A 26,472-nucleotide genomic window follows, 5' to 3' on the forward strand; every position below is an offset into this window, starting at 1 on the left:
GGACAGGCACAGCATCAAAAGATAACAACTAAATTAAAGGCTTCTGGCTTGGGACAGGCACATACAGATTGGATTTTTTTAATGATACAACCGATTGGGTCGACATACATCAAATCTCTTCACTGTAACACATGAAACTATCTAACATTACATAGTCCATTTATTGAAAAAAATATAGCAAATTATTTAATGTAACATATTTATAAAGAAAATTAAAGCAAATTGTTAACTGGAATATATTTATAAAGAAAATTAAGTAAAACGTTTCATATACTAGTATGCTTCATGGAACTGAAACATCTATGAACCTTTCATGATTGATTGTTGGTTGCTTAACGTCAAGTGGCAAATATTTCATGCATATTCAGGACGAGAACAAGTTCACAATAAATACAATAGGTAGGTTGTTGTAATAGAGGCCATCTAGGATGATGGTCGGGGAAATTTGGACTGCCACTGGAAAATGAGGGTATATTGGATCGGGACAGAAATTTGGCCTTGCAACAGGCCACCTACGGACCCCTCAAAGAGTTGTTGCAAGGGTTCTTCACGTGCAAAGAGCTTGGCACTCTCTTTACACGAGGCATCGGATTTAACGTCCCCCATCTGACCGGACGTGACTGCGAACTTGATACATCCCGCACAGCCAAACGGACGCCCAACTTCAGCAAGCGTTTTACTGCCGGTCGGGAGAAGACCAAGTGACCATATTTCTATACCCCAGTCACCCTTGGGGGTATATGAATCTTTCATCAATAGTGTTTACAAACAGTATTGATGTATTCGTATGGGCCCCTTAGCAGAGTTGCTTGTAATGGTATAAATTTCAGATAATGAAATGAGAAAAGATCATTGTTATTCCAAATGATAGAAAAAACATAATAAGACTTACTATTATCTTGATGATTGTTTTGTTTACAAATTCTGAAATTTGTAATCATACTGCGGCCGATTATGCAAAGGAACATATTTTTGAATCAATTCTAAAGTAACGATTCATTTGATTTTGATATTTCTGTTTCATATACATGAAATGCTATATTAAATGTAGCAACAAAACATACGAGTCTCGTAGTGCATTTCCTTTTTGAACGGAGATGTTTTTATCCTAGTGTATTTACTCAGTGTATTGCCTTTTGATGAAATATCATGTCTGCAATGGATTACACGAAGAGAAATGTTGTTATTTTCAAATTGTACATGACAATAACAGGAAATGTGCAATGAAAACAAGGACAATTTCAAAAGAATAAACAGAAATGTGTACTATTACATACAAAGATGGGTAACATCTTGCGATACACTATTTATTATATAACATACAGAGCTGGTATTCTCTAAGAGCCAGCTCTATAATAATAGTAACTATCGAGCTAGTTAGATCACAAATCAACGAGCTGTATTTTGAAGATACAATACATCATGAAGTGTGGATTGTTCACCATTCTCGTCATCCTTGCAGTACTAGGTAAAATATAATTTCGTCTATTTGTTCATTTGCATTATACTGGTAACATCATACATGTCTTTACAAAGCAATGAATTAACTACAATGAAACAAATGTACATCTTATAATAAACGTTAAATTGAAAGAATTTATTGAATTTCAGAATTAGCATTTCCAAGTGTGAATTTTATTATGAAGATTATAACTATGTGTTTCTGTAATTAGTTGCACTGAAAAATACTTTGTTAAGTTTTTTTTATTTGCCTTTTTATAACAATGGTATATTTGATCCTGAAATCTGCGATCGTTTTTCAAAACTCCTTTTCGAAGAGTCAACCGAAGATTCAATCTGATATAAGAACTTTTCCGAGATGTATTTAACAAATTGCAAACAAAATATAAAATCAACATCTATAAGATTGCATGGTTTTCTGTGCGATAGGATAGCTGTATAAATAACTTCACCCGCATTTCGTATTATCAACTATTATATTTGTGTTAATAATAATATACATATATAAATCAGTGTAAATTGCTTTGGAACTTACTTAAAATTGACGAATATTGTTGAAAAGAGGCTGTTTTATTAGAAAATTGATTTAAGAAAATCTATTTTTGCTTTATTTGTAATGCTCTCCTTGTTAATGTTCTAATGTTATATTGTTGATAAATTGTTTAAAATAATTTTATCGTTCACTCGTTATCATGTCACACGGCGCTAAAAAGGTTTATGGTTTCCACTTGTTTGAAGATAACATTTTTTGTGTTGATAAATCAGAACGCTCAAACGCCAAAACTAAAAAGACAAGAAAAAATATGTATAAAGCCTTAAATTCGTCAGAAGCGTTTAACCAATATCTTTGCATGAAAAATAAGTTTCTTTATGACTACAACATATTTCAACGTTTACACAGAAGAAAAACAAAAGCAAAAAACAAAAACATTTTAATATGGTGAACAATCATGATTTGGGACAGAAATGCGGTCAATGTAAAATAAAGCTTGACTATCTATACAGATAAACAATAAAAATCATAACAGCTAAATCGCTGAACTATAAAGCGTTTAAAGCGCAATAAAACAAAAGAACACATTACTTTTGCTATTTTTACCATGTGCTATTATTTTCCTGACCTTTCATTGATGTATGCATTATATTATTCTTTAGTGGTAGTTGCAGAATCATATGGTAGAAGATACGGAGGAAGACATTGTATGTATTTAAGGTCATGAAAAAAATTGATATAATTTAATGCCAGGATATATTTTAGATAAATAAGTATAAAAAAGGGTCAGTTTGACGTGGATGGTCCATTCTTTTGAAAAATAAAAAACACATGACAAATTATGAGATTGACTTCGAACAATTTCCTATATACTTTTATTTTACGTCAATATGCAGTGTTTTTCCACTTACAATTTGTACCTATTGGGATTAATCTTATTTCGAGGGTAGCAATTTTCGTGACTAGTGAACCCTTGCATTTTCGAGGACATTTGATTTCCCTCGTTTTGCCAACAATATATAAATATTCTCTGTAAAATAGTGTACCAGAATAAACTATCTCAGCTGTATTCAAACAACAAAAATACCGAACTCCAAGTTGAATTCAAACAGCAGAAGTCCAGAAATTCTAAGGAACTCAAACGTCATTAATCAACTGAACAAGTAAACATTCAGCTCTTGTCTTGATACACACAATCATTATTAGTCGTGCTTACGCCTTTTTGATTCACCTTTTACAGAATAAGTTAAAAACAAAAACATTTATGTAATTCAAATGATTCTGATATCCTCCTTTGTAAACATATTGTAGCATTTGTGATTATTCTATTTGTTAGACTATAGGCACATGAAAAGGTATGGAAGAAGACACGTATACAGATACAGTCATACGCACTATGGAGGTAGACACAGATACATTCATAGGTACTATGGACATAGATACGGGTATGGACATAAGCATGTTTATGCTCACGGATATGTTCACCGACCAAGTATTATTCACAGTCATGTTCATGTTCACGGACATGTTCACAGTCATGCCCAAGGTATAAATCTTAAGAATATACACTTTTTCATGTTTTTTTGCAAATATGCAGTTAACTCTTTGGACGTATAATAGTGTTTTTTTTTGTATAAGCTACGAACGTTCATACATGTACAACTATGATGTTTTTTTACCATGAGTAAGATTTAATAAAAAGAGAAAGTGCGTTTGAATATGATATACATTTCTGAAAGAAAACCGATTGGATTCGGTCCGAATTAATTGATAAAACATGTTAGTTATAAAGCGTTTTATTTGAGCAACTCAGGTAAAACATTCACGGATAATTATATATTCATTATGATTTAAAAGAGGAGAAAATTTTCAAACGGATATGCAAAATCATCAGTTGAAACAAACTGATTCTGATATGGCAAATACGAAAAATGATCAAAAACCATAAAGTTTACAAAGAACAACACAAACACTGAAGACCCCAACAAAAACTGGTTTGATCGTAGGTGCTCCGGAAGAGTAAGAGATCCTGCGCTGTATGTCTCATTTAATTACACATTGAGTGATACAGATATTCTATAATGGTCAACAAACTAGTTGTAGCATCCGGAAACCTTTGAAGAGATTATGTCAATTTTATCACTTAGACCTTTAATTTTATTAACTTTCTATTGAATACCAAGTGTACCATTAAAGGAAACCAGAAATAATTGTCAGCAGGTATTCGAGCATAAATCAAGTTTTAGTTTTCCTTAAGATTATTATACTTCAGCTTGTGGTCTTCAACTTTAAATTGAGGTCAGTGATCTAGATTGTTCACCGATTTACCTGTATTCAGTCACAATGTATTGTAATAAGAAATATATGACTACAAAATAACAGTATTAAGATGCAAAACAGCAAAGACATGTCTCTATGAAGTTGAGTCACATACATATCATGTCTGTCAACCAATTTTGTGGCTTTTACTGTAAAACTGCTAAAGTGTTGATATCAGTCGTCTTGCGCAAATACCAAATTTTAATCCTTGTACCTATGAGTTTATTCTTATAATTCTTTTCTTGTGTAACGAGCTCAACACTCAAAAATGTCCTTAAAGTATAAAGTGGCACGGACACACCATGTTGGCTAATATATATAAACACCATGTGTTTGTACAGTGAATATATTACTGCTTGGAAATGTGGAAATTGCCGATTTCGAAGTTTTAAATTAAGATTCTAATTTGATGTCATCAATCTATGTCAATATCGATGAAAAATACAGATGTAGTTTAAACATATTTATTTATAGTGGTTTCGGAAACACGTTTTGTAACTTATATTAATCCCTTTCCACTTTGCGGATGTAAAACATACATACTTGTTTCTGATATAACTGACATGCAAGAACTCACTGGTATGTTGGTATTTGTTTTGTAAAACACTGTTATAAACTTTTGTAAAATATACTTTTTTATTTTTAATACCAATCACTTTAGCATACTAGTTTTAAAAGCAATTATCTTTTTCCAGTACACCATAATATAAAGATATTGGCAAAACTAAACAAGCATCTCCATCATCACGTTCAAGAGCACAAAAAGATTGCTTTACAACATATCAAAACCATTGCACAGACGGCCGAACATCATGTCAACAGCATTGAAGATGCGACAAACAGTCACATTGAGAAGGTGAAGGAGGAAGCCGATAAACATATTTATGATATAAACAAGGCCTCCGCGGCTCACCTGCAGCAACTAAAAGCAGCAGCAGATGCACAGATTAAAAGACTTACCGAGCTCGCAAAACAACATTTATTAACTGCAGAGAAGCAACACCAGGTACATTCCAGTCAACGTGAAGATCAACATAACCGTCACATGAGTGATAAGGACGCAATTAATAAACGACATGAAGAGGCAATGTTATTGATACATAATCAACTACTGCATCCAAAACCCAGCTATTCGAAATAGAAAATCAACATAGCAAATTATAACGCACGAATTTAATAAAAATAAACAAATGTTAAAGTTTACAAAGATGTTGATTTTGTTTCACTTTCATTTTGTGTCTTATCTCTTTACATTTTTCACATGATTCGTAACTTGAGTTCAAATAGTTGGCTTTGTGCGTTACCGATGAATATATTGTATAATATTGATTTGACGTTTTCAAAACTAAATTAAATTCATATATTTTACCTTATAGTGCAACACTTACTAGTTCAAAGCCACTAATACCTAATAACAAATCATGCACCTAAGACTAAGTTATCAATCAGTTAACATGCATCTTAGACTATGTTATCAATCAGTTAACACCTAACATCTGGAGTTTTGATTACCCGAGGGTATCCCCAGCCAACAGTCAGCACTTCTGTACTGAAATGCATTATCATTGATATGGTCATATTCATAAATTAACTTTTTACCAAACTTTCGAATTTTTCAAATGCGGAGGCTTTTCTACCTCAGGAATATATATTCCCTTCGCTGTATTTGGAAAAACTTTTAGAAATTTTGATCCTCAATGCTCTTCAACTCCGTACTTTATTTGGCCTTTTTAACTTTTTTGGATTCGAGCGTCACTAATGAGTCTTTTTTAGACAAAACGCGCGTCTGAAGTAAATGCATAATTTAATCCTGGTATCTATGATGAGTTTATTTAATGATTGATAAATATAAAAATATAAGTATGACCGATGTGACAAATACTTTCAAAAAGTATTAATCCGTCCCAGTCAACGTATGGTCAACATTAAATGATTTCTTACATGACATACCGAAATAAATCAAAATAGTTGTCTGCTATCATATTCGATGGTTGAATACAAACGTACGAATTGTTATCGGAAAAATACACGTGTCTTCATCTAATACTATGATCTCAATGTCATGCTTGTTAATCATATCCACTTGTTGTTCGGTTTGAGCCAAGGCTTCGTGTTGACGAGTCCGTGCTTTGATCTATATATAATGCTTTACTTGAACAAATTGTGACTTGGATGGAGAGTTGTCTCATTGGCACGCACACACATCTTCTAATATTCATAATCGTTATTAGAGTATACAAACAGACAGAAGTATTCACGTTACAACGTATATCACAAAAGAATATGTAATATGATTGCCAATGAGACAACTATCCACAAAAGACCAAATGACACAGAAATGTACAACTATAGATTACCATGCGGTCTTCAACTATCAGCAAAGCCCATACCACATAAACAGCTATAAAAAAATCCCCGAAATGACAAATGTAAAATAATTAAAACGAAAAAACTACCGGTCTAATTCATGTACGAAAAATGAAAGAAAACTAAATATGTAGCACAGCAACAAACAACAACCACTAAACAACAGGCTCCTTACTTGGGACAGGAATATACATATAGAAAAGGGGGTATGTTAACGGGATCCAAACCCCCCTTAACCATGAATAGTGGTGTGACAGTAGAACAAAAGAACGGACTATAAAAATCAGTTGAAAAAGACTAACGCATCATAAGGATACAAATAGAAATACATCTTATAGAAACACAGAGTGGTCGTGGCAGGGTACTTGTATATCCCAACAACAAAAATACAATAAAGACTGATCTGAAAGTACTCGCAACTACTGACAGCTAGTTCAAAGCCACTTATAGATATAAAAGGTAAAAATGTAAAATATTGTGGAACAGCAGTCAACATTGCTTTAATTTTTTAGTTTGTTTTACACAAGATATAAAAAAACTATTTAGAAAATGATATATAAATATTACGTAAGATAAAGCACATTAATAAGTGGTATATATATAGTTGTTACACTCAGATCGACGTCCGGTCTCTAATCGACGTCGGTTCCTCAAAAGGACGTCTAAATCTGACGTCACATTCTTAAATCGACGTCCAATAAATTTATCCTCTAATCGACGTCAAATGTTCTCTCATGTATTTTTTCAAAACGACATTCGATTGATTGTAGTCTTTTCTAATCGTTGTCCAATATCAATAAATAATACATAACTGCACGAGTACATGTATAAGACATTGCTTTATTTTGAAACTTCAAAATACGAAATGAAAGATGAATTTGGATCTGTTTTCTATGGTTTTTATAATAATTTGATTTTCAAACAGTTATACAAACTTTCTACAGCGATTTTTTAACCCTAAATAGGTAACTTGCTACAAAGCCAGTTTCAACCTACTATTTTGTTCTTAAAATGTCCTGTACCAAGTCAGGAAAATGGCAGTTGTTATCATATAGTTCTTTTCTGTGTTTCTGTTCAAAACCGCTTGTAGAAACTCTATAGACAAATATCATAAGTAAAAAAGAAAAACATACAGCATAGTCTGCTAAAATAACAACGGCCTTATTTATGTACAAACGAATGAACGAAATAAAAAATGTGACACAGAAACAAAGGACAACCACTGAATAACAGACTCCTGACTTTGGACAGGCACATACATACATAATGACTTGTTTTTATGATACAACCAATCGGGTCTACATATATCAACTATGTACACATGAAATGTTCTTCTTGCATACAATGGTTTTTGGAAAACTGAGAGCAAATTTTTTGTTGAAATATTTATCTAAAAACATTCAGTGAAAATTTGCCTATGCTAGGCATGCTTCATGGAACTGAACATCCATTAAAGTTTCGGCAATAGTATTTATCAACAGTTTGGATGTATTTATATGGACCCCTTCGCAGATAAGCTTGTATGGGTATAACTTACAGCTAATGATCGAAGTCAGTAAAGATACGTCTTTCTTTCACTTAATAGCAATGAAATCAAACGATGAAATTTCGGATCATACTGCAGCTATTTATTTAAAGGAACATAATTTTAAATCAATATAAAAGTAACTTAATTAATTTATCGTGAAAAACGTCACATGCGGGGTAGTATGTTTGACACGGGTTGGCGGTTTTGAAGCGGTAAAAAACGATAAAGATAAGTTCCAGTAACCAAATGTTCTTCATAAAAAAGTGACTTCGTCTTCAGGTTTCTTAAACTGTATTGTCATTTCTTTATATAAATGTTGGTGAGTATTTCTGTGAAGCGAGTAATCAAATTCGTTTAGGAGTAAGTGCATTTGCAACGTGCACGAGTGCTTTGTAGAAGGAACTGTTGAAACAGTTTGGTTGATTTTGTCTGTTGGTGGTTTTGGGCAAATCTTATACAGAGGTCTCTTCTGTAATTTAAATCCATGTTTGGGTTCATTTAGCCATGGTCATCACTTTTTTAACCAAGATAGTGACTGAAAAGGAAAAAATATCATGTTCAGGTATAAACAAAATACTTTGAGTCTTTTTTCTTAATCATTTCTAAATGTAAAAAGAACATACATGTACATGTTCTTGTAACTTACCAGACTTAAAATCGGACAAGATGAAATACCCTAAGTGTGTAATTTGTCACCATATAAAAAAAGGTATGTTTGACGTATAAAAAGTAAAAACACAAAAATACTGAACTCCGAGGAAAACTCAAAAAGGAAAATCCAAAATTAAAAGGCAAAATCAAAAGTCAAAACACATCAAACGAATGGATAACAACTGTCATATTCCTGACTTGGTACAGGCATTTTCTAATGTACAAAATGGTGGATTGAACCTGGTTTTATAGCTAGCTAAACCTCTCACTTGTATGACAGTCGCATCAACTTCCGTTACATTGTCAACGATGCGTGAACAAAACAAACATACTCAAAGAGTAAAAATGTCAAAAACAGGGGCACAGCAGTCAACACTGCGTTATCATCTTAATCACTATAAAAACAACAAATGTAACGAAGAAGCACAAAAAGGCATACATCAAATTTAACATCCTCATTTTGCTTACCTCATACGATTTTATTTATATATGTAAAGTCTACCCGTAATGGATGGAAGGTTTTCTGTACTGGTGTAAAATTGCGCGTTTGAAATTCGCATAGGAGACATAAAATAATTTTGTTGTTCAAAGTATGACGGCATACAAAAATGCAGAGTCACGTAAAGTAGATATAACAAAAACCAGACTTAACAGTAAAAGTAATAATAATAAATTAAATGATTGTGTGGTTCAAAGTATGACGAGATACATGAGTACAGAGTCACGTCAAATGTATATCATAAAAAAGTAATAGTAATAAATGAAATAATTTTGTCGTTCAAAGTATGGTGTTTTACATAAGCACAGAGTCACGTCAAATGAATTTCTCAAAAAACTGACTTAACAGTAAAAGTAAAGTAAAGTATAAAATAAAGTATATGCAATTGTAAACCTTATTGATAAATGCCGCTACCTCTTAGAAGAAAAATCTGAAACTGGCATTTGGTTAAATTCCATTTCATTTTTTATACAAATCATATGGATTTTGTTTGTCAAAAGTAGTTTTTATCCAGAAACATAAAAAAAAAGCATAAGAGTCCCGAAAAATGCACCAACACGGAAAACTAGAAAGAGGTGTTGGAGAAAACGTCTGATTCTGCTCCCTGGAAATAGATTATGTTTCGGGTTTGGCAGTAACACTTCTTATAAAAGTATCTTATTACTTGCACTTATTTTTATCATTTTATCTGCTTCAAAACGTAGCATGTGGCGTTCTACATGGTGTAATTGTCCTTTTAATTCATTTGATTTTGATATTTCAGTTTCGTATACATGAAAATCTATCCTGCATGTAACAATAACAGAGACGAGTTTCGTCGTGCATTTCCTTTTCAACGGAGATGTTTCTTTCTTAACGTATTTACTCAATTTATTGTCCTTTGTTGAAATTTCATGTTGCCAATGGATTACACGAAAAAAAAATGATTATCTTCAAATTATACATGGCAATAACAGGAACTGTTCAAAGAAAACAATGATAATTTCTAAAGAATAAACATGAATTTTGTACTATTGCATAAGAAGATAGGTAACATCTTGCGAGACACTATTTATTATATAACATACAGAACTGGTATTCTCTAAAAGCCAGTGCTATAGTAATAGTGACTATCAAAGTAGTGCGAGCTGTATTTTGTAATCTAACTCCATCATGAAGTGTGGATTGTTAACCATCCTTGTCATCCTTGCAGTACTAGGTAAAATATAATTTCGTTTTTTTCCCAATTGTATTATGTTAGTATATATAACATCATATTTACAAAGCAGGAAAACAACTATGTTGAATAAAATGAAAATCTAATAATAGACGTTGAATTAAAAATATTTATTTAATTTCAGAATTGTAATTTTTAAGTGTGAATTTAATAAAGAAAATAATAAATATGTTTTATTGTAATTGGTTGCAAAAAAATCCCAATAGTTTGTTAATTTGTTTTTCTGACAAAGGTATTCTGAAATAAATAACCGATTTTCAAAACTACTTTTGGAGGAGTCAATCGGATATTTGCATTTTGCAGAGATATATAAAACAAACTAAAAAATGCATAAAAGCAACAAATATGAGATGGCATGATTTATCTGTGCCATAAGATTGCTGACTAATTGAGTTTCCCCTCTTCTCGTATTATCACCTATTATATTTGTGTTAAAAGAAAGCAATATCAAAATTGAGAATAGAAATGGTTCCAATTGAAGAAACAGTGTAAAATGCTTGGGAACATACTTAAAGAATATTGTTAAATAGAGACCGAATAAGTTGCAAATTAATTTAAGAAAATCCATTGTTTACTTTTTTTATTAATGCTTTCTTTGTTTATGTTTTAATCTGATAGTGTTGATAGATTATTAAAAATGATTTTATCGTTCACTCGTTTTTAAAAAAAAAATATGCTTACTGTTTGTTTGAAGATTATCTTTTTGTATGTTATTCTCAAAATATGAATTAACAAAATGTAGGATATGCTTCAATAGTGAATCTTTATCAGAAATGCCAAAACGCCAAAACTTCAAAAAAGGCAAGGGCGTACTCGAATAAAACATAAAATTAGGCAGGAGTGCTTTACTTAAATCTTTGCATGATAGATAAGTGTCTTTATAACTTATATTCTAAACGTTTAAAATTTCATTGCAAAAAGATATACAAAGTGTAAGGCTTTGAGACGTATCGATTTCAGAGACAAAAACCATAAAACAATTACACAGACGTTTATATCATAATTCGAACATCATTCTCGAAACAAAAATCACAAGACAAAAGCAAACAACACAGTATACTATGGCGATCAATCATGATTTGGAACGGGAATGCGGTCAAAGTAAAATAAAGTTTTCCTATCTAGAACGTCTCATGTTGTTAAGTTTTATTTTTCTCTTCATAACATGCAATAAAGATGATGACAGATACATCGGTAACCTATTAAAACGGTTTTATGGATAATTAAACAAAAGAACACACAACTTTGGCTAAAAAAAACACACAACTTTGGCTAAGTCTATCATTTTTTGTTAGTTACATTACCTTTTATTAATGTTTGCATTACTTCAGTTGTAGCTGCAGAGTCCTATGGTAGAAGGCACGGAGGTAGGAGCCGTATCTATTTAACATTTAGACTTGTAGTTGGTGAACAATTTGTTTAGGCTTCGATATAATTCAAATCAAAGATATATATGTGCAAATGAGATAACTATCAATAAAAGACATATCTGACGTGAATGGTTTGTTGGTTGAGTACTAGTATGCATATAATTACTTTTATGGAGACAATAAATGCACCGAACGCCAAAGCTTGAACACCGGTATCAGATTAAGCAACATAATCATTTAATACATTCATATAATTTTTATTCATTTCACGTTGTGTTAAATTTTCTCTTTTACACAATACATAACTTTTATGTACACTACTTTGCATACTCAGCATAATGATTGTAATCTTTAAACTATCTCTATTAAAGGAGAAAAATTGATAATGTGTATGTTTACAAAATTCTTTTGTTAGGCTATAGGCACGCCAAAGTTTATGGAGGGAGACACGGATACAGATACAGTCATAGGTACTATGGAGGGAGACACTTATACATCCATAGGTATCATGGACATAGGTACGGATATGGACATAAGCATGTGTATGCTCACGGATATGTTCACCGACCAAGTCTTATTCACAGTCATGTTCATGTTCACGGACATGCTCACAGTCATGCTTTAGGTATAAATCTTCCGAATATACACTTTTAAATTTTTCGTGAAATTATGCAGTTTAAAATTAGGACTTATAATAGTATAGTACTATCATAAATTACAAACGTTTATACATGTACACATATGATTTGATTTTTACCAGTTCGATTCTTTTAAAGTGAAAGTGCGTTTAAATTTGAGATACCTTTCTAAAAGAACACCGCTTTTGTTTTTGTCGGATTTAACTGTAAAAATATGGTAGCTATAATGTGTTTTACATGAGCCACTCAAGTGACACATTCGCAGATATATTCATGTTAATTCAAAAAGAGTGGGGGAAGATAATAAACGGCCGGAAATGCAAACCCATTAGTCGAAAACAAGCTGGCTATGATATGGCAAACAACCCACCAAAGAAACGATCAAAAGACCATAAATTCTATACAATTCTAAAAACCAGGTTTGGTCGCAGGTTCTCCGGAAGGGTAATAGATCCTGATCTGTTTGTCTCATCTACGTACACATTAAGTGATACAGATATTCCATTACGGTCAACAAACAAGTGATAGCATCCGTAAATGTTTAAACAGATGACGTCCACTTTAGCACTTGGAGCTCTAGTTTTAGTAACTTTCTTGTAAGCAGCAGGTCAATATCATGTTAGGAAATCCCCAATAAATATCACCCGGTATTCCAGCATGAACAATGTATTAGCTTTGCTTAAAATTATTACACTTGAGCTATTGGTCTTAAACTTTCAATCGAGGACAGTGATCTAGACTATTTACCGTATTACCTTTATTGTGTCACAATGAAATGTAAAAAGAAATATATATGACTACACATTAACAGTAATAAGATATAAGACAGCAAATGCATGTCACTAGTGAGTTGGGACACATACAAATCATGTCGGTCAACCAATTCTTGGGGATTACTGTAAAACTTATGAAGTGGTGATATCAGACGTCTGCCGCAAATACAAAATTTTTATCCTGGTAACTATGAGGTTTTTGAGCACAACACTTATTAATGTCCTCAAAGTATAAAGTGGCACGGGCATACCGTATTTACGAAGATATATAAACGCAATGTGAGTGTACAGTGAATATGTTACTGCTGGAAAATGTGGAAATTGACGATTTTGAAGTTAAAATCATAGATACTAATTTGAAGTCATCAATGTATGTCAATATCGATGTTTCTTGTTTCTGACAAAACTGACATGAACTCACTGATATGTTGGTATTTGTTTTGCTTCACACTATTATAAACTTTTGTAAAAATATACCATTTTATTATTAATACCAATCACTTTCGCATACTAGTGTTAATGCAGTTGTCTTTTTTTTCAGTACACCACAATATAAAGATCTTGGCAAACCTAAACAAGCATCTCCATCACCATGTTCAAGAGCACAAAAAGATTGCTTTACAACATATCAAAACCATTGTACAGACGGCCAAACATCATGTCAACAGCATTGAAGATGCGACAAACAGTCACGTTGAGAAAGTAAAGGAGGAAGCCGATAAACATATTTATGATATAAACAAGGCCTCCGCAGACCACCTGCAGCAACTAAAAGCAGCAGCAGATGCACAGATTAAAAGACTTACCGAGCTCGCAAAACAACATATTTACACTGCAGAGAAGCAACACCAGCAACATTCCAGTCAACGTGAAGACCAACATAACCGTCACATGAGTGATCAGGAAGCAATTAATAAACGACATGAAGATGCAATGCAGTCAATTAATAATCACAAACTACACCCAAAACTTAGCGATTTGATAACTAAAATCAACATAGCAAATCATAACGCACGGACTTAACAAAAATAAACAAATATAAAAGTTTTCAAAGTTGTTGAATTTGTCACTCTTGTGTCTTATCTCTTAAACTTTTTCACATGGTTCGTTACATAAGTTCAAGTATTTGGCTTTGAAGATTTATCTAAAAAAAGTAGATGCATATTATTTATAAAGCATTATCTTCATCTTTCCTGTGTATAATATTGATTTGACATTTTCAAATCCAAATTTTGATTCATACATATTTATAGATTATCGTTTATCATCTCAACGTGATTGATTTTATCGTTTGAGCCGGTACTGAAGCAATCGGAGTTGAGATGTTCAATGATAATCTGTTCATCGCTATTTTACCTATGACGACGTTGACAATTTCATGTCAATTTCATTAGAAACGCCACGTGTCTCCTTAGTTTCTAGCGATAATTTTCCATTTCAAGCGAGTAGCATATGATAAATTATCACAAAAAAAGATCAAAGGGAAAATGCACAAAATAGCGATAATCTACTTTATAGTACAATACTTAGTGAATACTACATATTAAAAATACAAGTGTGCCTGATGTGACAAATATAATTATAAAATATTAATCAATTCCAGTTTACCTATCGTCATCATACACTGGTGGTAAGCGGATGGTCGTAACTTAAAGTTACGACCATCCGAAGATGGGAGACAACTCTAGGGATACATTTTTCTTTTCCGATTTTCGTGCAGTAAAAAAATGTTTCAGTAATACCGCTTGTCTCATACATACTTATCGTCAGTGCGTTGAGATTGAAACAAAATTTGATACATAAAAACATTCCAATTTTCGTAAAATGATCATTCAATAATTCGAGCATGATGGTCGTAACTAAAAAAAACAAAACTGTTCAGGATGGTCGTAACTTAAAATTGTGATGGTCGTAACTCTTTATTAAATAGGACCTAATAAGACAAGTCAATAGTTTTAAACGTGTCTTTTGTTATATGAATATATTATATGATATATTTGTGAAGTTGATTTCACTAAATGATAAAAACTAAAAGAGGTGAAGAGAGGGATACCTGTAAAGTGCGAAAGGAAAGAAAATTGGAACGAATCGAAAAAAAAAACAATACAAAATGAAATGCCCAGTCACTGTTACTTAAAATATAATGTATAAAATCAACCAAGAGGCAACTAAATATAAGCTGTTAAGTTTAATAACAATATAAATTCTCAAAAGTGGAGAATTCATTTTAACACACAGCTCTGGTTATGATCATTCTTAATTACGAATTAAGAAAAGGCGATGTTAACAAATTTGACATCACATGAAATAACAGTATCCTGATTTATTTTCTTTATATTTTGCATGTATTGAAAAGATAAACTTTTTAAAAACTAGTATGTACCTACTAGGTGGAATTTAAAAGAAAAATCTACAATTTAAAATTGATTTTATTAAGTCGAAAAAGCATAAGTAAGGAGTCAAAATAATGTTATGAGGATCGTTATCGAGACAAGACCATATCCGCGAATTCGCAGGTCCGTAATGGAATTAAACAACATACATCTTATTCTTAGCCTGGATTTTTAGAAGTCGTATTGTCATTTGGTATATAGTCAAGCTGATTATAAGGTGCAAATTCGAAGTTCAGGTATAATTATTACCCGTGGTTTTAGAAAATTCTGAATACGCCTATTGGTACCATGCTATCCGTTATACATCTTTGTCTTTCTTATGGAAAATACCATGAACCCTGGACCACACGTTTTTCATTCCCAATTCATAAAGGGAATGATGCATCCGATCTTAATAACAATCGAGGAATTACAATAACTGATTCATTGGGGAAGCCTTTTTAATAAGATACTTAATACACGTCTTTGTAAATCCTTAGATAAATATCATATCATTGATGAGAGCCAAATTTGGTTTACCGAAAAAAAAACACGACCATCTGACCATATGTTCATTCTAAAAACTATTATAAATAAGTATTGTAATACAAGAGAAGGTAGAATGTTTGCCTGCTTTGTTGATTTCCAGAAGGCTTTTGATACTGTCATTCACCCAGGGATAAAACTTAAAACTTAAGCTATTGAATATAGTTAGAGAGTATGGTAAGAGATCTCTTTAGAACTAAAGTTGGAGTAAAACAGGGAGACAATTTGAGTCCAAACTTGTTTAAATTTTTTATAAATGAACTTCCTGATTGTGTTAAAAGTTCACCTGATCCAGCTGTTGTTTATTCACGACCAGCCTATTCTTTACTATACATATGCTGATGATCTTGCCATTTTTTCAGGCTTATCCTAAGATTCTTTCAGAAAGACTACGCATTAAATTTTGTCAATCTTTCTTAACTCGGTAGATTCACTCTGTATTTTGTCATTGCAAAGTCTATGATCAGATACTGGCACAGGCTTGACAATTTGGGATCTTCTTTCCACTACTAGAGGAGGCATATTTAGAGTCAAAATTACTACACGAGTTAAAAAAAATTCCTTCACAGTATGGATCCTTAAACTTCTTTCTAAAGAATATGGGGGTCAGCAATTCACATTGTTTACTATATGCTGATGATAATGTATTTTTTTTAATTTCAGCAAAAGGACTTCAGCAAACAGTATTCATACATAGCTTGTAGCCAGGATAATATTTAAAAGATAGATCTTTATGCTTCAACTCAGCGTGCTGGTCTTTTAAATCTGAGTACATTCATACAATATAAACATATAACATAAATATTATTTTCAACCTGCATATGTATGTGATAGTTGCCGCAGTACATTTAGTTCTACCTTGTTATATTATCTTAGCTACAAGGCTGGCTATAAACTACTAATATTTGATCTTACTCTTAAATTCAAAGCGTGTATCATTGTAAAATATATACCTGCATATATGTATGCAATATTTGCCACAGTACATTTAGTTCTACCTTATAATATTATCCTGGCTACAAGCCTGTCTACAAACTACTGATATTTGATCTTACTCTTAAATTCAACGCGTGTAGCATTGTAAAATATCTCAACCTTATTCATACTTTCTAGGTTAACACAATGTTCATTGCGACACCATGGATTAAGTTTTTATTCTGAACCGATACTTAGAACAATTATCAATGATATACCGCAAGATCGTCATGTAATCAATAAAAAATAAAGACAACACGATAAAAACACCAGGCATTTGTGGATTTTCATTAATCATGATTCACCAAAAGCCGAATATTTGAAAGCCAATGGTTTATAAAAACTGCAATAGCTGATTAAAAATTAAAGAAGATTGTTCAAAATTGTACGTTCAATAAGGAGACGACCATTTGATATTCTGGGGGGGGGGGGGCAGGGCCAGGAGGATTTTGAAAATAGATAACTCAGCCTTGATAATCAAAAAAATAAATGGTTTGTTCTGTGGTAGTTTGAAAATAAATTACCTGACTTGCAATGTATAGAAAATAAATAACTCAGCAGGTCTAATCGAAAGTATGAGATGGCACCAGATTCTTCATAAATTCATCTTTTTTCCCCAAAAAAATCGGGAAACACTTCCCAATTTTTTTAATAAAAAAAGTATAAATATTATTTAAATATACTTGAAATGTCTGAAAATTGGTTTCATTTAACTTGAAGTATATTGTCTCAGGAAACCTTACCTCACCTTTATTTTAACAGGGCCGTAACTCCATGTAGGACATTTCAAAACCAAATGCTGGTCTCCATATCAAATTGTGTTCACGGCCTTGCAAGAAGAAAGTTCTGTTTTCCCTCAGACTTATAGCCCTGATTTTTCGGGATCAATGTTTCTTATTTTATTTGTCTTTTGTTCATTGATTGCCCTTCTGTATTCTGTTAGTGTTGCATTCCTTTTGTAATCTAGTAATTTTGTTATGAACTTGATCATGAGTTTAAAAAAAAAACCAGCAGCCACAGGCTTAACTATGTGAATTCCATTTTTGCTTTATCATGCACATTGGTCTTTTGATGTTTTCCCTAGAATCTTCAGTCTTACACTGCATTTATACATTTTGCTTTGAGACCAAAATATTGTCAAAAATTATTAAAACAAAACTTCATTTTCAGATTATGAAAGGGTCTTCCGAACACCCAGAAAGCATGATTTTGCATCATTTGTTTTATAGCTTCTTGGGCCTTCAGTGGCTCCAAAACCCTTCAAAAAAATGTTTGCCTCACTCCGCTCGGCGTAGTAGCTTTGCCAATACATTTAAAAGTTCCTAGTTATTACTAAACTTAACACTATGTGTATATGCAATTGGGAATTTAAAAGATTCATTTCTGCAGAGGGGGGTGATTAATCTAATTAAATGGTACATAATGACTTGACTATACTTTATGTATTATTTATAAACATAGTTGTGAAAATGAATAATCAGTCCCTTTCTTTAATGAAAATGAAAAATCTTGCTTCAATAGTGCAGAAAATAAAAAATCTGTTCTCTTAGTTTGCAAAAATAAATAACCGATCAAAAACAAATCCTCCTGCCTGCCCCCCCCCTCCCCAGAATATCAAATGGTCGTCCCCTAATTTCATCTGCCGACATGATTGCAGGAAATAAAAAGTCGTAAATAAAAAAATATCTGAAAGCAAATATTCAACAATTTATGCCTTAACGTACAGTAAAAATATATTAATACTCAACCCTAACATACTATTTGGCTTAATACGAGTTGATTAGTTTTCAGTTTCTCCTAAATGATGGTCGTTTAGAACATATCAAAAATGTATGATTGATAAGTTTATTAACATGGTTATGCATGTGCACAGTACTTTTAAAATAGCTTGATAAAAGTTCGTCTAAATACTTGAGTTAAGGTCATCTTTCAAAGTTACGACCATCTTCTGTCGGTTACGACCATCATCAAAAATACTATAGTTGACATTACGACCATCACAAGTTAAAGTTACGACCATCATGCTCGAATTTTTGAATGACTATTTTAAGAAAATTGGAATGATTTTATGTGTCAAATTTGGTTTCAATGAGAATGCACTCACGATATGTGTATATGAGACAAGCGGTTTGACTCAAATGAACCTTTTACTGCACGAAAATCGGAAAAGAAAAACTTATCCCTAGAGTTGTCTCCCATATTCAGATGGTCGTAACTTTTAGTTACGACCATCCGCTTACCACCAGTGATCATAGTCGTCTGCTATCATATTCAATAGGTAGATACATATATATAAGTTATATTAATTACCGTTAGGTGAAAAAAGGGTAGATAAATCTGCTTGAATAAAATTCTTCACTTCCGGTGTTCAAAACTTGCAAGATCCAACCAACTTTTGTTTCTGTTAATTTTCGTGCATACAACAATAAAATAAAGATTAAAGTCCCACTGGACTAAAAAGGTAGTGGTATAAGCTATATCTATATGTATGCATAATGGTGGAAATTGCAATATTATGTGTTGAAACTGGCCTCACAACTTTGACACTCCGTGTAGTCTGAGTTTAGTTTTGTTATTAATTTATAAGATTTCTTATAAGAAGAAGGTCAAATTTAGCCCCATTTGCCCAAAACTATTTCGTTTACAATACAAGAGATATACTGCTCAACTTTTGTACAATTTTAGCCTGCTATATCTGGCTAAAAGTTGAGTTAAAAATTGAAGTGGTCAAATTTCAATTTTTTCATGGCTACCCTTGTATAGTCCTTTTCAATAAAAGTATGATGAAATACTTGTCAAGAATATTAATTTGTATGTTCAATTGAACATTGCATTAACATATTTTTTGTAAAGGTAACGGTATTTTTATACTAAATGGGAGAATGGGAAGGGATCAAAATATAGGGCGATTTACCTTTCGTAATGCCAATGTCGTTGATTATTGTATCAGCAGTCCTGGCCTCACGGTCATAAAACTTTCGAGCATGATTTGTCTACTCAGACTCGAACATCAACCAATCAAATTGCTGGACTCATGTTTCGAGCATGATTTTTGTGCTCCGAACACTGAGCAAAGTTTTATGCCTTCAATGCCAGGACTTCTAAAATCATTTAAGTACTTTGAGGTTTTAGATTCGAATAAATTATTGTCAGATGTTCATAATCATATTTCTGTCACTTTTTATTGTAATAGAAATGTGGTACATTTTGTAGATGACCATGCAAAAAACGTTGATTGTAATCGGCATTATAACACTGTTAAGAAAATAAATAGATGGGATTCTGAAAAGATAAAAGATTTTCAAAATAATATTGATGTTGAAAAAATTGTAGAAATAGAATACAAACTTTGTAATACTGATTTGAAAGATGTTAATAAAAATGTAATTAATTCATTTATAGGTGATTTTTGTAACATTTTTGTCAGGTGTGGGCAAGTTACTTTTAGTGTTTGGTTTTGGTCGTTAGCCAAAAAATCTCAGGGAATTTGAGGAATATTTTAATATTTTGAACTTTAAAGATGCCGTTGTTCTTTGTCGATTTCGAACGACCAATAACAAATTGCCGATTGAAACAGGAAGGTGGCAAAATGTACTGAGAGAAAACCGTGTTTGCCATCTATGTAAAAATCGACAAATTGGTGACGAATATCACTATATATTGGAATGTACTTTTTTCAATCAAAAACGTACAGAGTATTTATCCTCCTATTTTGTATAACGACATAATATATTTAAATTTTCGGAACTAATGTCGAGTACACGAAAACCAGTCCTGAAGAAACTTTGCTTATTTATAAAAAATATTAATACTTGTGTTTGTCCTGCTGGCTAGTGACTTCTGTAACCTCTCTCCTTGTTTTGTATATATTTTAAATAGTTATTGTTGTTATCTCTGTACTGATGTAATGCATTGGCTTTATGAGAATAAAGATATATAGATATATTTAGGGGTCAGTTGAAGCAAGCCTCCTGGTGTGGGAGTTTCGTTCTGCATTGAAGACCATTTGGTGGCCTTCAGCTGTTCTCTGCTCTTTGGTCAAGTTGTTGTCTCTTTGGCACATTCCCCATTTTCATTCAAATTTTATTTGAAATTGTTAGAGAATTAAATTATCTTGATTACGGATTCGCTGTCATCCATTGCCAATATCATAATAAAAGCACATATCTGTTCTTTAAATAATTGTTGTAGGAATTCAGAAAAAAAAAACTGTTTGTGTTAAACTTGTTGAAAACGTAACTTCGTGAGGCACGACGTTACCTTCAAGTGCTTCTTTTCGTATCATGCGAGTTTTTTTAACAGTATTTTCATAGAAAAGTGGTTTACCAGTACTAAGTTGCTGAAGGAAAAGCATAGAAATGATTTTTGAACACTTCACGAGTGTTTAAATATGAAAAAGTCACAAAAAGAAACATCGAAAAAAGATATGTTTTCATTTCCGGAAAATAAAAATTGCTTGTAAATCAAAATAAATTACGGCGTTGGACGCGTCACAAATTCGTAATTAATATTTTACAATAATATGCGATTTTGAAGTGAAATAATGTTGTCTTTGAGCAAATTATTGATAAAGTATTAATCTCAATATTGTTAGAAGCACCTTTGGCTATATCAAAGCACATGTAGCAGTCTGTAACACCAAAGCCTGGACTTATAAAAACACGAAAAAGGAAACCATCTTGAAATGACCTTGACATCGACAAAATCTATAAATACGTATTCAAATGAGGTCCCGATTGAAACTGCAAAGGCCCCGATCGAGTATAATGTTTAGGGGTTTACACGATAAATAGCAAGTACGCAGAGGCACGATAACAAATAATAATAACATCAGCTCGTGTATTTAATGATTAAATAAAATACATAACTCAAGTTCATACAAAAAGTAATGTAGGAATAAAATATTCAAGTATTCTTACAAATTCAAGACTTAGAGATATTTACCTTTATTAGGATGGAATCCACCAAATTCAACGGCGTCACTGATTAAAAATAGCCGCAACATAATATCCATGCGCAATTTGGCAAATTTTAATGACTTTTATCATTACAGACATTTTCGGTGATGAAATTATTCTTACAATAGTTTACTCACATATTCACCAAAAGCACAGACGATAAAAAGCTATGTATAACTTTTTAATTAGCACTTTTTCAAATGGGGAACATCGATTGTTTAGGGTGATTCGACGATCATTTAGAGAAATATTCCACATATTTATTGTTTTTCGTATCAAAAAGTGTGAAAAAAATGTCTAATTAGTTATAAAGAATCTGCCAGACCTGCCAGATCAGAGCAATGGCTTTTTTTTTCAAAATTCCTAGGGGGAACCAAAACCCAGGGTGCTCGCATAAGGCAGCATAACTGCCTAAAAATGTCAGTTATTATAAATTTGAATTTTCTTTGAGCTCGGTACTTTCTTTTTTTCTTTTTTAACAGATATATCTTCAATTGTTCGTTACTGAAAATATAGAAATTGTTAGGAAACCGCGATTCCGACCCCCTCAAGTTAAGCTTAGACAAATAGCACTTTGTCGATATCACGAATGGTGGACTATTATTAGTTATCAAGAGTATCATCAACTAAGTGTTCAGAGCTTCAGCACTGGCATGTTTTATTACAACATGATTACATTGTCGAAATTATTAAGAAAACATAGTTCAAACTTCCTCAGCAAAGTTCACTCGTTTCGGTACTTATACATCATTGGTTTTCGAAATTTCGCTGTGAGCGTTACCGACGAGGCTACACAAAGACAAGCGCTTAAAACGCATAAAATTAACAATGTCAAAAGCTAATTTTCTATGATGTAGTGTATAGACTGTGGTTTGTATCTTTTCAAATAGTTTGTATAAATCAACAATTATTTGGAATGGTAATCTTCACAGAAAGTTCTGGCCTGGCTTCAAACTTATTTTTGATTTTCATTTAACTGTTTTTTATTTATTTTATAAATAGATTGATTTATATTATGTTTTATCTCAAAATTCATCACACATTCCAATGGTGTCTGTCCTTCTATTACCCATTGTGTATTTGACCTTTTATACTGACCTCTCTGTTCATTTTGTCTAAGAATTGATAGAATTGTTTGTGTTATCTTAATCGGTTCCAATATTTCATCTATTTATTTTATTACTTTATTTTGAAAAGAGGCATATGCTCAAGATTTCCTGTTTATTTCAGTCATTAATGTTTTAAAATAGACTGATCGCTAGTTATGAGGTTAAATTACCAAAACGTACTATTTTTATATTTCTTTTCTCTTGTATACAACATAAAAATATTGATGCTAAGTTTTATTTATAACGTCTTAAAAAATATAAGTATATATGTTACAGTGAATTTGTATAATCAGTGATTATGTAGAATCCCTGATTTTTCAGGGATTATGTAGAATAACTAAACTCATTAGTGATTATATATAATCCCTGAAAATGACCAGTGATTTTACATAATCACTGAAAATTTTGATAATTATTCTACAAATTCCCTAATATGATTTCAGGGATTATCAATAATCTGAAGATCCTTTGTTTGATAACAAAAATAAATATTTTAATGATTATTCTACAATTCTTTAATATAGTTTCAGGGATTATCAATATCTAAAGATCCTTTGTTTGATAAAAAATAAATATAGACAAATTATTACAATTTTATTTGTTATTCCTTGAAAGTTTTTAGTGAACAGTTTTTATTCCTGATCTTCTACTACATGTACTAGGTTAATCTTAAGTGAACAGTTTTTCAAGTGATATTTAATTCAATTGTTGAACCTCATTATTTCACAAACACTCAAGTATGGCACAGGCACAGATGTTGCTTGGGTTAGAGCAAACGTATGCTCAAAAGTTACTGCAAATTGCTGAGGAAAAAACCAAATGCAAGATATGGACAAGGAATAAATACAATGATATTGTTAATTTGATGACTAAAGAACCAAGTAAAGAAGACAAAACTCCTGCTTATTACTATCTGCTGACAAAGTAAGTTTTTTTTTAATTGTTCAAATAGTTAAAAGGGTCATTTCAACTTTGATTTTTTTATACAGATCACACTCTTTACATAATTACAAAAAACAAATACATGTAATAACAAATATCTGAACAAATACATTTTTAGTGTGAATAGCAAAACTCGTATAACTAGATTTACAGAATCAAAAGTACATGTATCATTTCTACGATTTGCGTCTCCTGGGTAAACTATTTGTGTGTGTGTGGGGAGGGGGGGAGTGAAGATTTTTTTTAGTTTTCTGCAGATAAATACAGTTCTTTTGCTCAGGTTCAAGTTTCTACAAATAAAAAATATGTGCACTTCAAATGTACCCCCTCATAAAAGGGATACCAAATGCGTGGTTGGTTCAGGTTGTTGTTGTTTTTTTGGTTGTTTTTTTTGGGGGGGGGGGGGTGATTGAAAAACAAATAACACAAATGACAGGTACAGTAAAGCTTGTTCTCCTGTAGTTATCTTGAATCGTTTTATTTAAATTGTTGATAATACCAAAGGATTCAAAATATATTTCGACTATTTTAGGTATGAAATCCTTCAATGTGGAGACATACAGAAAATTATCAGAAAACGTAGTTCCTCTGATGATGATATTAAATACTACGCTTGTCTGGAGGATATGTATAACATTGTTTACAAAATTCACATTGCAACAGGGCATGGCGGGCGTGATAAGATGATCAAGGAAGCAAATAGAAAATATGCCAATGTTTCAACAGAGGCTGTTGAACTTTTTAAGGAGTTGTGTGAAGAATGTCCATTAAAGAAGCGTAAAATTGCAAGTAAGGGACTTGTTGTTAAACCTATAGTTAGCAAAGAATTCAATTCACGTGGACAAATGGATTTAGTTGATATGCAATCATTAAGTTTTGACGATTTTAAGTACATTATGGTTTACCAAGATCATATGACTAAATTTGTGGTTCTTCGGCCTCTGAAATCAAAACGGGCAGCAGAGGTTGCAATGCAGATTCTTGATATATTTCTTCTTTTTGGTGCCCCTAACATTTTACAAAGTGACAATGGTGCTGAATTTACTGCGAGTATTATTTCTCAATTAAAAGATTTATGGCCAGAGTGTAAAATCGTTCACGGGAAGCCAAGACACCCTCAAAGTCAAGGAAGTGTCGAACGTGCAAATGCTGATATCAAAGATATGACAATTACATGGATGCGGGATAATGGTGTTAAAGATTGGCCTGTTGGAATTAAATTTGTCCAATTTCAAAAAATTCAAAGCTACCACTCTGGCATTAAACGCACACCGTATAAAGCAATGTTTGGAGTAGAGGCAAAGGTTGGCCTAACAACATCCTCCTTGCCAGATGAAATAATTTCGCTCTTAAATACAGAGGATGATCTGAAAGATATTACCAATACAGGATTTCGTGATAACGAAGAAGGCATGGACATCAATGATATAAATATTCCAATTGATAGCGACGACATCACATGTATTGTTTGTCAAAAGCCAGCGTCAAATGCACATTCATGTTCAAATTGTACATCAACAGTGCATGTTATTTGTGGTAAAGCAAATGGCGAAGAAGGTTATGGGACATCTGTTTTGTGCTTTTTGTGTACAAATGAACAAGAAATACAAACCGAGAGAACTAATGCAACTATGTGTACAGAAAAACAGGCAGAACGAATGATCAACAGATCGAACAAAGTTTTAGAGGAGGCTGACATTGGTTGTAATGTTTTGATACCAATCCCGCATGTTGACAGAGGAAAGGGAGACACAAAAAACATCATGGCCATCGTTCATCAAAAGACTGAAAAGGGATATCGCTTGGCCACAAAACATGGTATCCTGCTCGGGTCATATACAAGAACCCAGTTCGAGGTTGCTGATTCCCTTTTTTTGGTACCTTCAGATGTGTGTACTGAAAATTTTATTTCCTTAAGACGTGCTGTAAAATCCGATTCAATATGTGAAGGACAGGGTTTTTTAAAATGTGGATGTTGCGGTAAAAACAGATGTGAAACCAACAGATGTGCATGTAGAAAAGCGGGACAAGAGTGCAATAGTCGGTGCCATCCAAATTTAGTTTGTAAAAATAAATGATTGTTTTTAAATATTGTGCCTGACATTTTAAAATATTGTTTATAGTGCCTAACATTTTAATATATTACTATGTTGTGCTGATCATTTTATTACATTGTGTTTGACATTTTATTACGTTGTGCCTAACATTTTAATATAATTTTTTAACATATTGTGCTAAACATTTTAAAATGTATG

General features: G+C 32.2%; 3 protein-coding genes across 3 annotated transcripts; all 3 read left to right on the forward strand.

Annotated features, from left to right (window-relative positions):
• Positions 1-1,335: 1,335 nt before the first annotated feature.
• On the forward strand, positions 1,336-5,480 carry LOC139514998 (uncharacterized). The gene is made up of 4 exons (XM_071304559.1): positions 1,336-1,468; positions 2,617-2,661; positions 3,291-3,500; positions 4,969-5,480. Exons 1-4 carry the CDS (start codon positions 1,423-1,425, stop codon positions 5,412-5,414), a joined length of 747 nt encoding a protein of 248 aa, XP_071160660.1. The 5' UTR covers positions 1,336-1,422; the 3' UTR covers positions 5,415-5,480.
• Positions 5,481-10,373: 4,893 nt separating this feature from the next.
• Positions 10,374-14,368, forward strand: LOC139514999 (bromodomain-containing protein DDB_G0271118-like). Its single transcript, XM_071304560.1, has 4 exons — positions 10,374-10,516; positions 11,866-11,901; positions 12,320-12,529; positions 13,857-14,368. Exons 1-4 carry the CDS (start codon positions 10,471-10,473, stop codon positions 14,336-14,338), a joined length of 774 nt encoding a protein of 257 aa, XP_071160661.1. The 5' UTR covers positions 10,374-10,470; the 3' UTR covers positions 14,339-14,368.
• Positions 14,369-23,531: 9,163 nt separating this feature from the next.
• LOC139517865 (KRAB-A domain-containing protein 2-like) lies at positions 23,532-26,371 on the forward strand. The gene is made up of 2 exons (XM_071309335.1): positions 23,532-24,199; positions 24,750-26,371. The coding sequence occupies exons 1-2, from the start codon at positions 24,015-24,017 to the stop codon at positions 26,293-26,295; spliced, it is 1,731 nt and encodes a 576-aa protein (XP_071165436.1). The 5' UTR covers positions 23,532-24,014; the 3' UTR covers positions 26,296-26,371.
• The last annotated feature ends 101 nt before the right edge of the window (positions 26,372-26,472 follow it).

Source organism: Mytilus edulis, chromosome 3 (assembly GCF_963676685.1).
Source record: "Mytilus edulis chromosome 3, xbMytEdul2.2, whole genome shotgun sequence".
Classification (NCBI taxonomy): Eukaryota; Metazoa; Mollusca; class Bivalvia; order Mytilida; family Mytilidae; genus Mytilus; species Mytilus edulis.

Excerpts from the sequence above, each read along its gene's own strand:
- LOC139514998 (XM_071304559.1), top strand. The coding sequence starts at position 1,423 with ATGAAGTGTGGATTGTTCACCATTCTCGTCATCCTTGCAGTACTAG. Across the intron at positions 1,469-2,616 it reads CGTCATCCTTGCAGTACTAG|TGGTAGTTGCAGAATCATAT; the intron begins GTAAAATATAAT and ends ATTATTCTTTAG. Across the intron at positions 2,662-3,290 it reads AAGATACGGAGGAAGACATT|ACTATAGGCACATGAAAAGG; the intron begins GTATGTATTTAA and ends TCTATTTGTTAG.
- LOC139514999 (XM_071304560.1), top strand. The coding sequence starts at position 10,471 with ATGAAGTGTGGATTGTTAACCATCCTTGTCATCCTTGCAGTACTAG. Across the intron at positions 11,902-12,319 it reads CTATGGTAGAAGGCACGGAG|GCTATAGGCACGCCAAAGTT; the intron begins GTAGGAGCCGTA and ends TTCTTTTGTTAG. Across the intron at positions 12,530-13,856 it reads TGCTCACAGTCATGCTTTAG|TACACCACAATATAAAGATC; the intron begins GTATAAATCTTC and ends CTTTTTTTTCAG.
- LOC139517865 (XM_071309335.1), top strand. The coding sequence starts at position 24,015 with ATGGCACAGGCACAGATGTTGCTTGGGTTAGAGCAAACGTATGCTCAA. Across the intron at positions 24,200-24,749 it reads TATTACTATCTGCTGACAAA|GTATGAAATCCTTCAATGTG; the intron begins GTAAGTTTTTTT and ends CGACTATTTTAG.